At 28.7% G+C, this 12,641-nt stretch overlaps 2 protein-coding genes across 2 annotated transcripts; both read left to right on the top strand.

The window, feature by feature from the left end:
• Window positions 1-2,116: 2,116 nt before the first annotated feature.
• LOAG_08438 (hypothetical protein) lies at window positions 2,117-4,140 on the top strand (the record flags this gene model as incomplete). The annotated part of the gene is made up of 5 exons (XM_003143970.1): window positions 2,117-2,269; window positions 2,803-2,866; window positions 3,101-3,296; window positions 3,538-3,859; window positions 3,988-4,140. 5 exons carry the CDS (start codon window positions 2,117-2,119, stop codon window positions 4,138-4,140), a joined length of 888 nt encoding a protein of 295 aa, XP_003144018.1.
• Window positions 4,141-7,651: 3,511 nt separating this feature from the next.
• LOAG_08437 (acyltransferase) lies at window positions 7,652-10,474 on the top strand (the record flags this gene model as incomplete). Its single annotated transcript, XM_003143969.2, has 7 exons — window positions 7,652-7,715; window positions 7,778-7,922; window positions 8,619-8,752; window positions 9,221-9,393; window positions 9,765-9,860; window positions 10,055-10,105; window positions 10,250-10,474. The coding sequence occupies 7 exons, from the start codon at window positions 7,652-7,654 to the stop codon at window positions 10,406-10,408; spliced, it is 822 nt and encodes a 273-aa protein (XP_003144017.1). The 3' UTR covers window positions 10,409-10,474.
• Window positions 10,475-12,641: the final 2,167 nt, after the last annotated feature.

Here is a 12,641-nt window from a genome sequence, read left to right as displayed (position 1 = left end):
GTATAAATATAACCATACGAAACACATTGATAATAAATGATTTTATTGATGCAAATTTGTCGCGAAAAATTTTGTGATGAAAGAGCATAAATGAAAAATGAACCAAAAAATATTATTTGAAAAATGGAATTTATATAAATATAAATATAAAAATGAAAAAAAATGAAAAATTTGAACTTGAAAAATGGAATTTATGAACATGAACTTGAAAAATGGAATTTATATAAATATAAATATAACCATACGAAACATATTGATGATAAATGATTTTTTGCTCAATTGACCATATCTCCTTTAAAGAAGTGGATTATTTTCCAAAAGGTTTAAAATCTTTTGTGTTATAATTGTGAGCAACGAATTCAACAAAATGGTCAATTGAAATAACATATGACAAGTGTCACTGCAAATAACAAGAATTATCGAAATGAAACAATACATTGTTGAGAATTTTAGCGTAACTTAACGAATACATCTGATAAGCAAATTGATAACGTGATAAAGATTACTGATGCGTAAGATGAAAGAATCAATGTTCAGAAAATGGATAGGTGAAGACATGTTCAGAAATGATAAACATGAACTTAGATGGAAATATATGAGCCCTTATATAGCAAATAAGTGAATAGGATTTACAATGTCTATAAGGAATGTCACAATGTCCTCTTTGTCCATTACTGTATATAGATAGTTAATATAGATGAAAATTTAAATATTACAATTTGATATCAGTCATAGCTAAATTGTGGAATCCTACATCGGGTTTTCCGACAGGATTACCGGCAGGATTAATAATGAAGTTTTATGCATTAAAACGTTTGTACAGAAATAATATTTTAAGTAAACTACTTCAATTGCAGTTTTAATTACAAATAATTGCAGTTAAGTTTATTGTTCGAATGAATGATTTAATTATGTGTCAATAAACAATTACTAATTTGTTCAAAATTAATTATTAATTCATTTTAAAAAAATTATTTATTCACTAATTTATTTTATATGTATTTATCAAATTGTTTTATATTTATTTAATTTTGCATTTTTTTTTTTTATGGCTGATTATTTATAATTAGCTATTTTTTGTTACTAAATTTGTAAGGTTATATGATTTTCGTTAATTATTAAAGCAGATATTGGGAAAGAAAAGTAATCATAAGAGAAATTAATGAGAATAACTACTAATTATGAGATCTTTGAACGATAATATTATAGATCTTATATTATGACCTTGACCTTAAAATATGAATCTAAATGGATGGTCACTGATCATATTGTTCATATTTCAACAGTTGCAATATTTCATTATGCAACACTTAAATTTTAATTAATATTTTACAATTTCAAATTGTTTCTTTACTATTCTAATTTTTTAAATGAAAATTATTATTATTTTTGTTTTATTTACCAAAAAAATTTTTTTGAATTAATTAAAAAAAAAAGAAAAAAAAAATCATGTCTCATATAAAATGAAGGAAATATTTGAGGGGGAAAAATTCATAAAAATTACTTCAAGCATTTGTTCAACTTTTCGTTACAGTATTCTATATTTGCTAACCTATATTTGTATTCGATATTTGCTCTTTGCTAACCTATTTTGATTTCTTAAATGAAAATTGTTATTATTTTCGTTTTATTTACCAAAAAAATTTTTCCGAGTTAATAAAGAAAAAAAAAAAGAAAAAAAACATGTTTCATATAAAACGAAGATAATATTTGACGGGAAATTTTATTCTTTAACTAAAATTTTCCTTCAAAAATTCCTTTATATTTGAAATATTTAAATACTCAATTATAACATAGTATTTCTTTCTTATTGACAATATTATTTTTTAATTTCAAATTCCATTCCACTTTTTTTTTTTGCGAATTTCTGATAACTTTTTTCATTTGAAATGAAAAAATTTCAAATTCCATTTCTTCTTTTTTTTTTGTCAAATTCTAATAGAAATCAAAAAAAGGAAAAGCTGCAAATAGGGAGTAAAGTGTTAAAATTGAAGATTTAAAAAGATTTTAACTGTTAAATTTGAAGATTTAAAAAGGTTTGAACTGCTAAATTTGAAGATTTAAAAAAGTTTCAACTGCTAAATTTGAAGATTTAAAAAAATTTCAACTTCCCATGATGGATAATCACAAAAATATCATTGATCGAGCTCGAATTACAATATTTATATCGGTTTTTTTGCTTACAATAATGAGCATTATATATATATCGTTGTTTCTACGCATTGAACGTACAAAGCAACATTTGCAAAAACGAATGGCAATATTAGAGGTATAAACTATAAGTTTTTTTTTTTTTTAATAAACTTAAATTCGAAAATTTTTTTAATTCACATTTTGTAATCATTTTAAATGAATAATAAACACAAATTTATTTATCATGAAGATAATTTTGAAATTTTTAATTGTTATGAACAATTTATAAATTCATTATATGCTAATTTCATCCAATCATTTATTAGCTACAATAAATGCTTCAAAACTGATGTATAATTCTTTTTTGTTCAGTTATTTAATTATCAAGGAAAAAAAAAAGGCTATTCAAATTGATTTAAATCAGTCTGCTGATTATTTCCATTCTTATGAAATCCTAAGAATGAAGAAATTTTATTTTTATCAAATGCTTATTTATGCTGATTTGATGGCAATCAAATTAGAATGCTAAACAATAATTGACTAATTTTTAGAAAAATATACTGTAGCGATGGAATAAGAAGGAAAAATAAATGAAATATACTTGGATAAAAACGATGAATGTAAATAAAGAATAAAATTATTATCAAAATTTCAATTTCATAATTATAGGAAACAAAACGAAACATTTGGATAGATGTTCTTGCATTACGAAAAGCTCAAACTATAAAACGAGGTAAATTTAGTGCTAACATAATTGTAACTTTTTTTTTTCTCATTGATATAATTTGATAAATTTTGTGGTAAAATATTAAATTTACTTAAAAAAAAAATCATACCGTGATTTTTATAATTGAATGTTTTAACGAAATGTAAATTTTGTCAAATAATTTTCACTTATAAAGAGTGAGATAATATCATTTAGTTGCAACAAAAATTTTTATTTTAAAATTTCAATTTGCCTTCTTAGATGTTTATCCGGAACATCTCATGACGAATGAATATCAACAATGCATGTCATGCATCAGTTTACAATGTCCACCTGGACCTAGAGGACCGCCAGGTTTAGATGGAGAACCTGGTATAGATGGTCTTCCTGGTAGACCAGGTAAGGCTGGTATCGATGGAATTGATATACTAGGTCATGCTGAACCTAATTTCCCTTGGTTAGTTTCTAATGATGATGGTCCAATTTAATTCTGCTACTTGAATCAACGATGTAAAATTCGAAGATGTTGAAATTGAGAAGAGGGGAAGTGAATAGCAAAGGTTGAAAAGGAGGGAGAAGAAGTGGGAGAGGACAGAGAGTACTTTGAGTTATGTATTTTGCCTTTTCCTTGATGTGTCAGTGCTTTTCTTCTCTGTAAAAAAATTTGAATAATTCAGTCTAAAAACAGCAAATTGCAGCGTAATTTGTCCTGCAGGACCGCCGGGCAATCATGGAGAGCAAGGAGAGCAGGGTAGACCGGGTGCTCCTGGAAAAGTCGGACCACCTGGGTTGCCTGGTAAACCAGGGTTACCGGGTCGAGTGGGACCACCAGGATTGCCAGGTAAGCAAGGTGAAGAAGGCGATGCTGGTATCAAAGGATCACCCGGTGATGATGCTATCGGTGGAGTGGGCATCAAAGGGTTGCCTGGACCACCAGGACCTCGTGGTCCTAAAGGTCCCCCTGGACCGAATGGTATTGCTTCGAATGATGTAGGACCTCCAGGGCCTATCGGTGAAACAGTAAGCTTTCATTTTTTTTTCCACTTTTTTCAAAATATAACAAGTACAAGGGAAGTCTTGAATTACGTAATTCCATTATTTTCTAGCAAAAGAAATTCATCATATGATTTATTAATTTATTATTCCAGGGACCTCGTGGCCCACCAGGAAAGCGTGGTGAGTCGGGACCGCCAGGGCCAAGTGGGCTACCAGGAGAAGTAGGCCCACCAGCAGGACATTGTGAATCAGATTGCGGTATCCAAGAAGTAATAGCACCATCTATTCTGGAGTTAGATGCCTAATAAATGAGGCTTAAGGTTCGTGGTAATAAAAATATATCGTGAATTCGAAACTTTGTTGATGAATAGATTCCTTGAGTCCACTTTATCGAATCATGCACTTTTTCTTCTTTATACATCCAATTGAATGTTATATCACTTTCTACCCTCAAATAATAATTCAAATGATGATTGACAATATCGTGCAAAATCTGCAAAATCAATCGTGAAATTAGTATACCCTGAAATGAATTGAACCATTTAGCAAATAATTCAGATTTGATAGTATCTGCCAAACATTTTCAACCAATTAACATCAATTACTAACTAAATACTTCTTAAATCATCACATGAAATAAAGCAAAAAAAAAAAAAGATAAATTTTTGTTTGAACAAAAGACTGTCTTACGATAAAATTACATAAATTGACGAATAAGGATGAAAATTGCAAATCTTTTCCAAAGGTAATCGAAGTTCTATGGTATTTTTATTTTTTCATATCTATTTTTGGATATTTCATCAATCTGTTCCGATGCCATTAAGAATTTAAAATTTAAAGTGTTTCGGGAAAATTATTAAAAATCATTAAATTATCACATAAAATAAAGCAAAAAAAAGGATAATTAAAATATTGTTAGTGGAAATCAATCCCCATTGTTATGCAATTGTCTTAAAAATCTTCGAAATTTTTATGACGAAAACACTTAATACTTTCATTTTAATCTGATCCTTTAATATTCGCAGAAATTTCTTCCGTTGCATTTGAATAATTTCCATTGGTTCATTAAATTGATGAAAGATAGATATCAACATCTTACTCAATAATTCGCTTGCATATTTAACATGAATAAACATCTTATGTTCATCTCTTCCTGAATAAAATTAATTTTGATTTTCTTTTTAAATTTGAAGTGGTAACAACAATTTTAATAAGTAGTTGTTTTCATAGATGAAAACACAACATTCATCTAATATTCGAGAAAAAAATATGCTATGCAATTCAGCTCTTTAGAGAAAATAAAGAATTATATTTTTGATCAAATTTCATTTTCATTTTGATTCATCTTCCGTTTTGTTTTTTTTTTTTGTTTTTTTGCAAAAACAAAGATGAAAATGCTTTATAAGTAACGATTACAATATTGTGGGTTATAAAAGAGAGATAGGAAAGGAAAATAAAGAGGTTAAAAATAGTTTGCTAAAAGCGAATTGATTACATTTTTTGAAAGTAATATGAAACGAATTTAACTAATCTTATTTTTCTCACATTATTGTGAAAATCTTATCTAAATGAAATGGAAGATAAAAATTTTTCAACATTCAACGGAAACTTTAAATAAGTTCTGAAATTTGCACTTAAATACACCAATAAAATGATAAAGTTAGCCCATTCAGACATTTTAATGACTTCCTTGAAAAAATGAACAATATTAACAATTTTAATACTTATCATTACAGCTAATTTTACTTGGAAATAATTTTAAAAAAAAAGTGCATTACTAACAAAAAAGAATAACTGATAACATAACTGAAAATTAATGGCAAAAAAAGTTAAGACATGACTTTTTCATTCGACTAAAAAAGTAAAAGTTACAATTTTCCACAATTATCAATTTATTTCTCTATGATAATATAACAAAAAACCAACATAATAAAAACTATAAAATAATAATATAAATTAATACCTCATAGCACTTTTTTTGATGGATTAAAAATTAAAAACCTAATTTTTAAAACTGTAAATTCTAGTACAACAATCAATAATACATAAATGCAAGGTAAGAATCTGCAAATAACTTATGTAAAGAATTGAGGTTAAAAAAAATGTGATAACTTATTATCACTTCATTTTCAATTTGTTTTTAATTAGTTAAAGATATTTGTTGCTGTTACAACTATTACATCATTCTAATTTATTTATTCACTTCATCTTTTTTTTTTCTCCTTTTCTTCCCCAAATAATTATCAGTTCATTTTTCTCGAACGGTAAAATATTGCAGCACTGGATAGTGATATCTGTTCTTCATTACGTGAACTGTGGTTTGATTTCAAAAAAAATTGAATAATTGAATTTGATGTATGCATTTATAATAACATTGGTGATATTTTGTACAAAAACATATTTCATTGTAAAACATTTTTAATTTGATATTATTTAAGAAAAAGAAAATAAGGTGTGAGAAGATAATGATAGAAAATTTCACGATGGAAAGAATGGAATAGATTAGCTCTCTGGATCCTTTAATAACTAACCATTCTATCTCATTCACCAACAAAGATGGAAATAGAAATATGCTAGCTTCAATATACCATGTGTAATTTTATGATTTCATTTTTTACCTGAACAGAAACATCAATCAGTAACCATTTCAGTGTTCTTAAAGGGACAAAGATTAACTCCTGAATAGACAAACCTTAATCGATGTATACCGACTCCGATATTTAAAAGAACAACCCCAGACCCCTCAAGGATTACTACTCCTCAATCACCGAACTAAATTTAAAACGAACCAAATTTTACCTTAGCTACTTCCACTCCTCTTCTTGCCATTTACCATATTATGCCAGGTATTTAATGGCTGGCCGATGTTTAGTAACTCACAGCTATTACAACGACTCTGAGTAATATTGCGACGCAGAAGTTTTATCATTTATTATTCATATTTTTAAGATAAATATGTTCTACTTGTCTATAAGTTTAACTTATAAAGTATGATGGTGACATATATTCTTGGATGAAGATTATTGTGATATGGCTAAACATCGTAGATCATTTTCTTTCTTGTATTATGTCCGTTTGTTCTTTAACTACTTCATGTTACAATATTTGATGGTATATATTTGTTCTTTCTGTTGCTAAATTGTTACTAAATTTGTCTTCAAATTGTTATTAAACTGGCACGAAATGTTGCTAGATTTGTTACTAAATTACTAGAATTGTTATAAAATATTACTGAATCGTTACTGAATTCGATGCCGTAATGAGTTGTTAAGGGAAGGGAGTGATAAAGAGTGCATATTCTAGTTTTCTTTGATTATTCTCTATAATAACGTGGTTAGATTAAACTGAAGAAATCATGAATTAAGCAATTTAATTTGGATTCCAACAAAAGGAAAGTTACTCAACTAAATACAGAATGTTGGCCAGATACATTAATTATTGTCATTGTAGAAGTTGCTGTCGATCCAGTTTTCCAAGATATTGCTATGTATCATACTTTTAATACCTATTATTATCATCAGACGAGACTTTCCAAAAAAACTTATTAAGATTTAAAATTGAATTGTGGAGATTTAGTTAGTTTGGTAATACTCAGTGGTTAATTACTTGTTACTTAACTGTTACGTTTTATTTGCGTGAAACATTGTTAAAGTTAAAAGAAGACAGGGAAAAAATAATACCAGATAATGAGATCAGTCATTTCAAGCCCAAGTAAATTTAGCAATTCAATAACTCATTACTCATTTATGACGTGATTGTCAAAAAATTCTTCAGTAACATTTATATTTAATTTATTTCTCTAATCGTTTGTTTAATATGCATGTTAATCAGTGTATGGATTTTTCTTCTACAACTCAGTTATGCCTAACATCGTTCTTAGGTTATTATCGTGTAGATAATATTATCATTCATCTTTTCTATTACTTTATTATATTACTTCAGAATATGGGGTACGAGCTGAATATCCTGAATATCCTGATTTTTGTGTGCTTTACATTTGGTCCTTTGTGGATTATTTCTCCAAAATTCAAGTATTACTTCAAAGTAATCCTTTATACGATTTGTCTGATGATGGCTGGAATAATTGGTGCATGTCTTTCACTGCCAAATGGAAGGACACCTAAAAATCATTGATAAGTATTTGTTTCACTTTTGATGTTTCTGAAAGGGAACCTATAGCTAAGTTCCTTTTTTTGTTAATTCATTAAATCCATTAGAACATTTATTTCTTTGTTCACTCATCTGATATCAATCAAGGTTGAAATAATTGAAATAATCAGTTTGAAATAGACGTTGTAATATGTCTTGTTCAGGTCATTGTTCGTTTATTATTAACTAATAGAAAAAAACATACAGTAGTGTCAAAACCTCCCTGTTAGACTTCAAAAGTAGCATTCAAATTTCCGGAGTTTCGATGTATTTATAGGAGTCATTGATACAGTTTTAATGTTTAGTGTGTATTGCTATAAAATATTGTTAGTTAGTCTGAATTATTTTGCAAGAATGATTTAAAATTTATATTTCGACAACTTCGATTAGTGTATTTCATCATGGTATGATAGTGATATCAGTTGGACAGTATCGAAGCGCTTGTCTTTGAAGTTCCAAGAAAATTTAGAAAAGCATCGCTTATGCGTACGGTAAAACATGACATTGAACATAGGAGTCGCAGAGGCTTAACGCTGTATTGCGAACCTTTCTCAAAAAGTCATTGCAAATTACACTGAGTGGATGACTGAATAATCCTAATGATATTATATGTATATGAATCACATTGTTTTAGGCATACTTTTCGTGCTTTTCAATTATTAACATTTTGGTGTGGTCTATCTTACGAAATACGCAACCGAAATTTCATCGAAATCGACAATTCGTTTATTGTCGTTGCAAACCATCAAACTTTGCTAGATGTTTTAAGTATGATTTATTCTTGATAATCCTTTTTTTCCTCATCTAAAATTAATTAAATTGTTCGATAAATAGAACGTGAGATTTTTAGGGTAAAACTCGAACTTAGAATTAAGGTAATCAAAATTAAATTTCAGGTCCATCTTAGTAAGCGAAGTTTTTTATTAATTAGTCGAAAGGCCCCAAGCACATTATTGTACTGTATTTCAAAGGCCATGTTTTTGCAGGTTATATTCGAAATGTTCAAGAAATACTATTACCGGCAGCTTTCTTTGACATAGGCTGTATGGCGATAGTTCGTACAGCTCTCAGGTTGCTGATGTCGTTTGAAAATCTAAGTGGTCGGACCCACATGTAGTATTATTACATCCTAAACTATCAGTAATGATTCAACTAGGTTTTGATTAGGTAGCAGATAAACTTCCATCATTCAAATCAAAATAGTCTATTTTTTGCTCATGTAAGCATATTTTTCAGCTTTAACCCATGTTTGGCCCGAAAACTGCGTTGTTTTATTGAAGAGTAGTTTGAAATTTATGCCCGGTTTCAATGTCTGTGCATATCTTTGCGAAGCCATTTTCATAGATAGATTCAATAAAGCCGCTTCGCACAAATCGGTTGAGCAAGCAATCTGTGCAGTACGAAATTATGTAAATCTTCGGATTATTTCACTTCCATCATAAAATTTTTTGTTTTTTTACCTTCTGTTACTGATTCTCAGAAAATGTTATGATTAAAAAAAAATAATTCTTTTCCGTAACTGTTTATCTAGCCAGTATTGAAGATATCGTTTGAATTTATGCTTTATTTAGCTACTACCAGTAGTTTAGTTTTCCTGTCTCTTTTTTCTTCTAAAGAAATGGTAAGATGAAAATGGGAGCAAGGAAAGTGCAAGGGACTATTTGTGATTTGCACTCGTGAAGGATGCTTTGTTTTTTTCACTCTTTTTTCTTTATGTTCTTTATTTTTTAAATTCTCTTTTTTTTTCTCTACTGAAAATCGTTCTAGTGTGTTACTTCAGAGAAAAATATGGATATTTCCGGAGGGGACAAGAAACACGAGTGGTACAATGCTCCCGTTTAAGAAAGGTGCTTTTATTATAGCACGTGCAGCCAATGTATGTCCCCAGTACTTTTTTCTATTTTATTTGAATTGATAAAGTCAGTAGTTCCTTTTTTTATCCCATGAATAAAACTGTATTTAATCGAATCTCATCATTTTCGATGTATGGGGCTGCAAAAGTGAATACTTAGTTTTTAAGTTAACAACATTATTGATTTTCTACGTCACTACCTAATGATATTTTTACAGGTTCCAATCGTTCCAGTAGTAATTTCATCGTACCAGTCATTTTATTGTAAAGTAAGCTTTTTGTACTTAATCTTCCTATGTTATACTTTGCTACTTCTGCTAGTGTCGTGTTTGTGTAATACTTACTGTCGCAGATGTTAGTTCTGCCATGTCTTAGAATCTATAAATAGGCCTTTTTTTTCAAATCCATTTCAGGATGAATATAAATTTGACTATGGCGGCCGTGTAATAATTGAAATTCTTCCGGCAATTGACCCATTCGCATATTCCGACATTGACAGCATGAGCGAAGAATGTCATAAACAGATGGAAAATGTTTATCGAAAAATAAGCAATGAATTGTATTCGAAATAAAGGATAGTCTCGATTCTTTTTATGGAATCATTTTATTGTATTACTTCGATCCAGAAGAATTGGTTTCGATTGTTTGTAATTAGTTCTTCATTTTCCATGATTAATACCATTCAGTATAGTTTTATTTTCAGTGCACTGCTTAGAATATTGTTGAAGTGCTAACACAAGTGAGCATTTTTTAGCTTCCTGATTCTTTCCAATTTTTTTTCCTTCATGGATACTTGTATATACTTACCATTTTCTAAAAGGTTCTCTATATCTTGAGCATTCTAATTTTGTACGAAGTTCTCCCTGTTTCATCGAAATATCGGTCCACCGATTCATATACGTCCTTATTTGGAGAGTAATGTTCTTGAGAACTTGACAGGTTTTTTAGACTCCACAATACCGGTAATGCGATCAAGTAGCCTTATAAAGTCTTTTCAGGAAAAATGACACAGATCTATATTTTGATAAGGATGGAAATTAATGATGCACTTTTCATTTGTTTCATATGCTTATTTGAATAATTTGGAAAATGAATTGGAAACTTAGTTTGTAATACTCAAGGACAAATCAATAAATTGCACAGGATTCAATCATTCGGATTGAAATTTTAGAATCTTTATGTTAGAAAATCTTTTGATGGAAACTGCACTAATATTTTTTTTAAAAATATTATGCTAAATGTAATCGACGAATGTTCGGGTATCTTAATCAAAGATAAGCATTTGCGAATTAAAATTGGAAATTTGGTTATGACCAAGTTATGGTAATAGATTGATATAGTGATTAGAAAGTGGCCAGCAATGATCTAGTGTTATAATCAGATGCTAGTGTAGGAAAGCATATTTGCCATAAATTTCACAAGAATAAGTGGAAAGTCCTTTCTGTCAGCGAATATTTCTTCGTCCTCAGATGTTTTGATTACTACTCATGATTTGCAACTTTTGCAATTCCTATTTTATTGTTGAAATTCCATTCTATCCTTTTTTTTTGTCGTTTTGTTCACGTAAAATGTTGCCCACTTTCTTGTGCATGTTTTTCTAAGTTTGAGTTTAAATAAAAATGTTATACTTTTATTCTGAGGACAAAATAATTCTTAAAAAAAAAAAAACTATGATAGAGATTGAATTTTAAATTGACGATTCAACATAGACGAGTGTATGAAGTTCTTAGTGTTTATATTATTTATTTACTGCTATATTAGATTTGTCTAGTTTGTAGGCATAGTTTTCTTTTTATGTCTAAATTAAACGTTGAGAAGAAATTTTCAAACAGGTTTTCAGGAAATATTTAATTTTTCAGGAAATATCCTGGAAAATGTCCTGCCTTTCAATATATTAATGAGAATTGCAGAAATATGAAATCGTACTACGTTAGTCGCATCTTTCATTCATTCGTTATGTTGCATTTATCCATTGATCACTCTAACTTACTCATTTTAGCGTTTTACGTTCTATTTTATAAATCAGTTATTCCTCGTTTAAAATGAATGTTTGCTTGACGGGTTACGTTATTTTATAAGCAATTTCATTTTCTCGTTTTTCTTTTTTTTCCAAATTTATAGAGTGGTTCATTGATATATGAATTTCTTAAAAAATGAAAAAATGATCAACCCCATAAATCAATTCGTAAAAGAGAAAACGTTGTAAAATCAATCCGTTATCAAGGAAACATACTTCCACTTTTTTTCTTTGACTCTAATAATGCATTTCAAATGTTACAGTTTAATGACATTTTCCATCTGCGACTTAGTACTTACGGCTAGTAAATATTTCGAACGTACGTTTTAATTTTTTACATACTACTTCGTCAGTATTTTGAAATCTGGCTAATGAATATTTGAAAAGTTTTATCATACAGCATCCTTAATATCCTTTTATATTCATGCAGTTTCCTGGAAAGGATATATATTTCTTGTCAACATGATGCTAATTAATAATTCCAGATCATTTTTATAGCTGTTTTAATTGATCTTGTAATTTTGTTGTTTCGCTTTTAATCCTTGCAATTAAATTCTTATGTATCTACCCTATAAAAAAAATCAAGCTGTAAGATTTTCAGGCTTATTATGAATGTTGATTTATGTAAGCAAGCAAATGAACTGGCTAACAGTGTCATACTCAGCACTGTTCTCATTGTTATAATTATCATATCAACTACAGCAATTGCTCTGGAAATGTGGATAATGTTTAAAATAACAAATCGTATTTTATTACATCAAAATACTCGAATTTTAATTATCACACAT

The sequence above is a fragment of the Loa loa genome, assembly GCF_000183805.2.
Source record: "Loa loa unplaced genomic scaffold supercont3.647, whole genome shotgun sequence".
In the NCBI taxonomy this organism is placed as follows: Eukaryota; Metazoa; Nematoda; class Chromadorea; order Rhabditida; family Onchocercidae; genus Loa; species Loa loa.
Note: the sequence above shows the minus strand (reverse complement) of the source record. Positions and strands in the feature narration are given on the sequence as shown.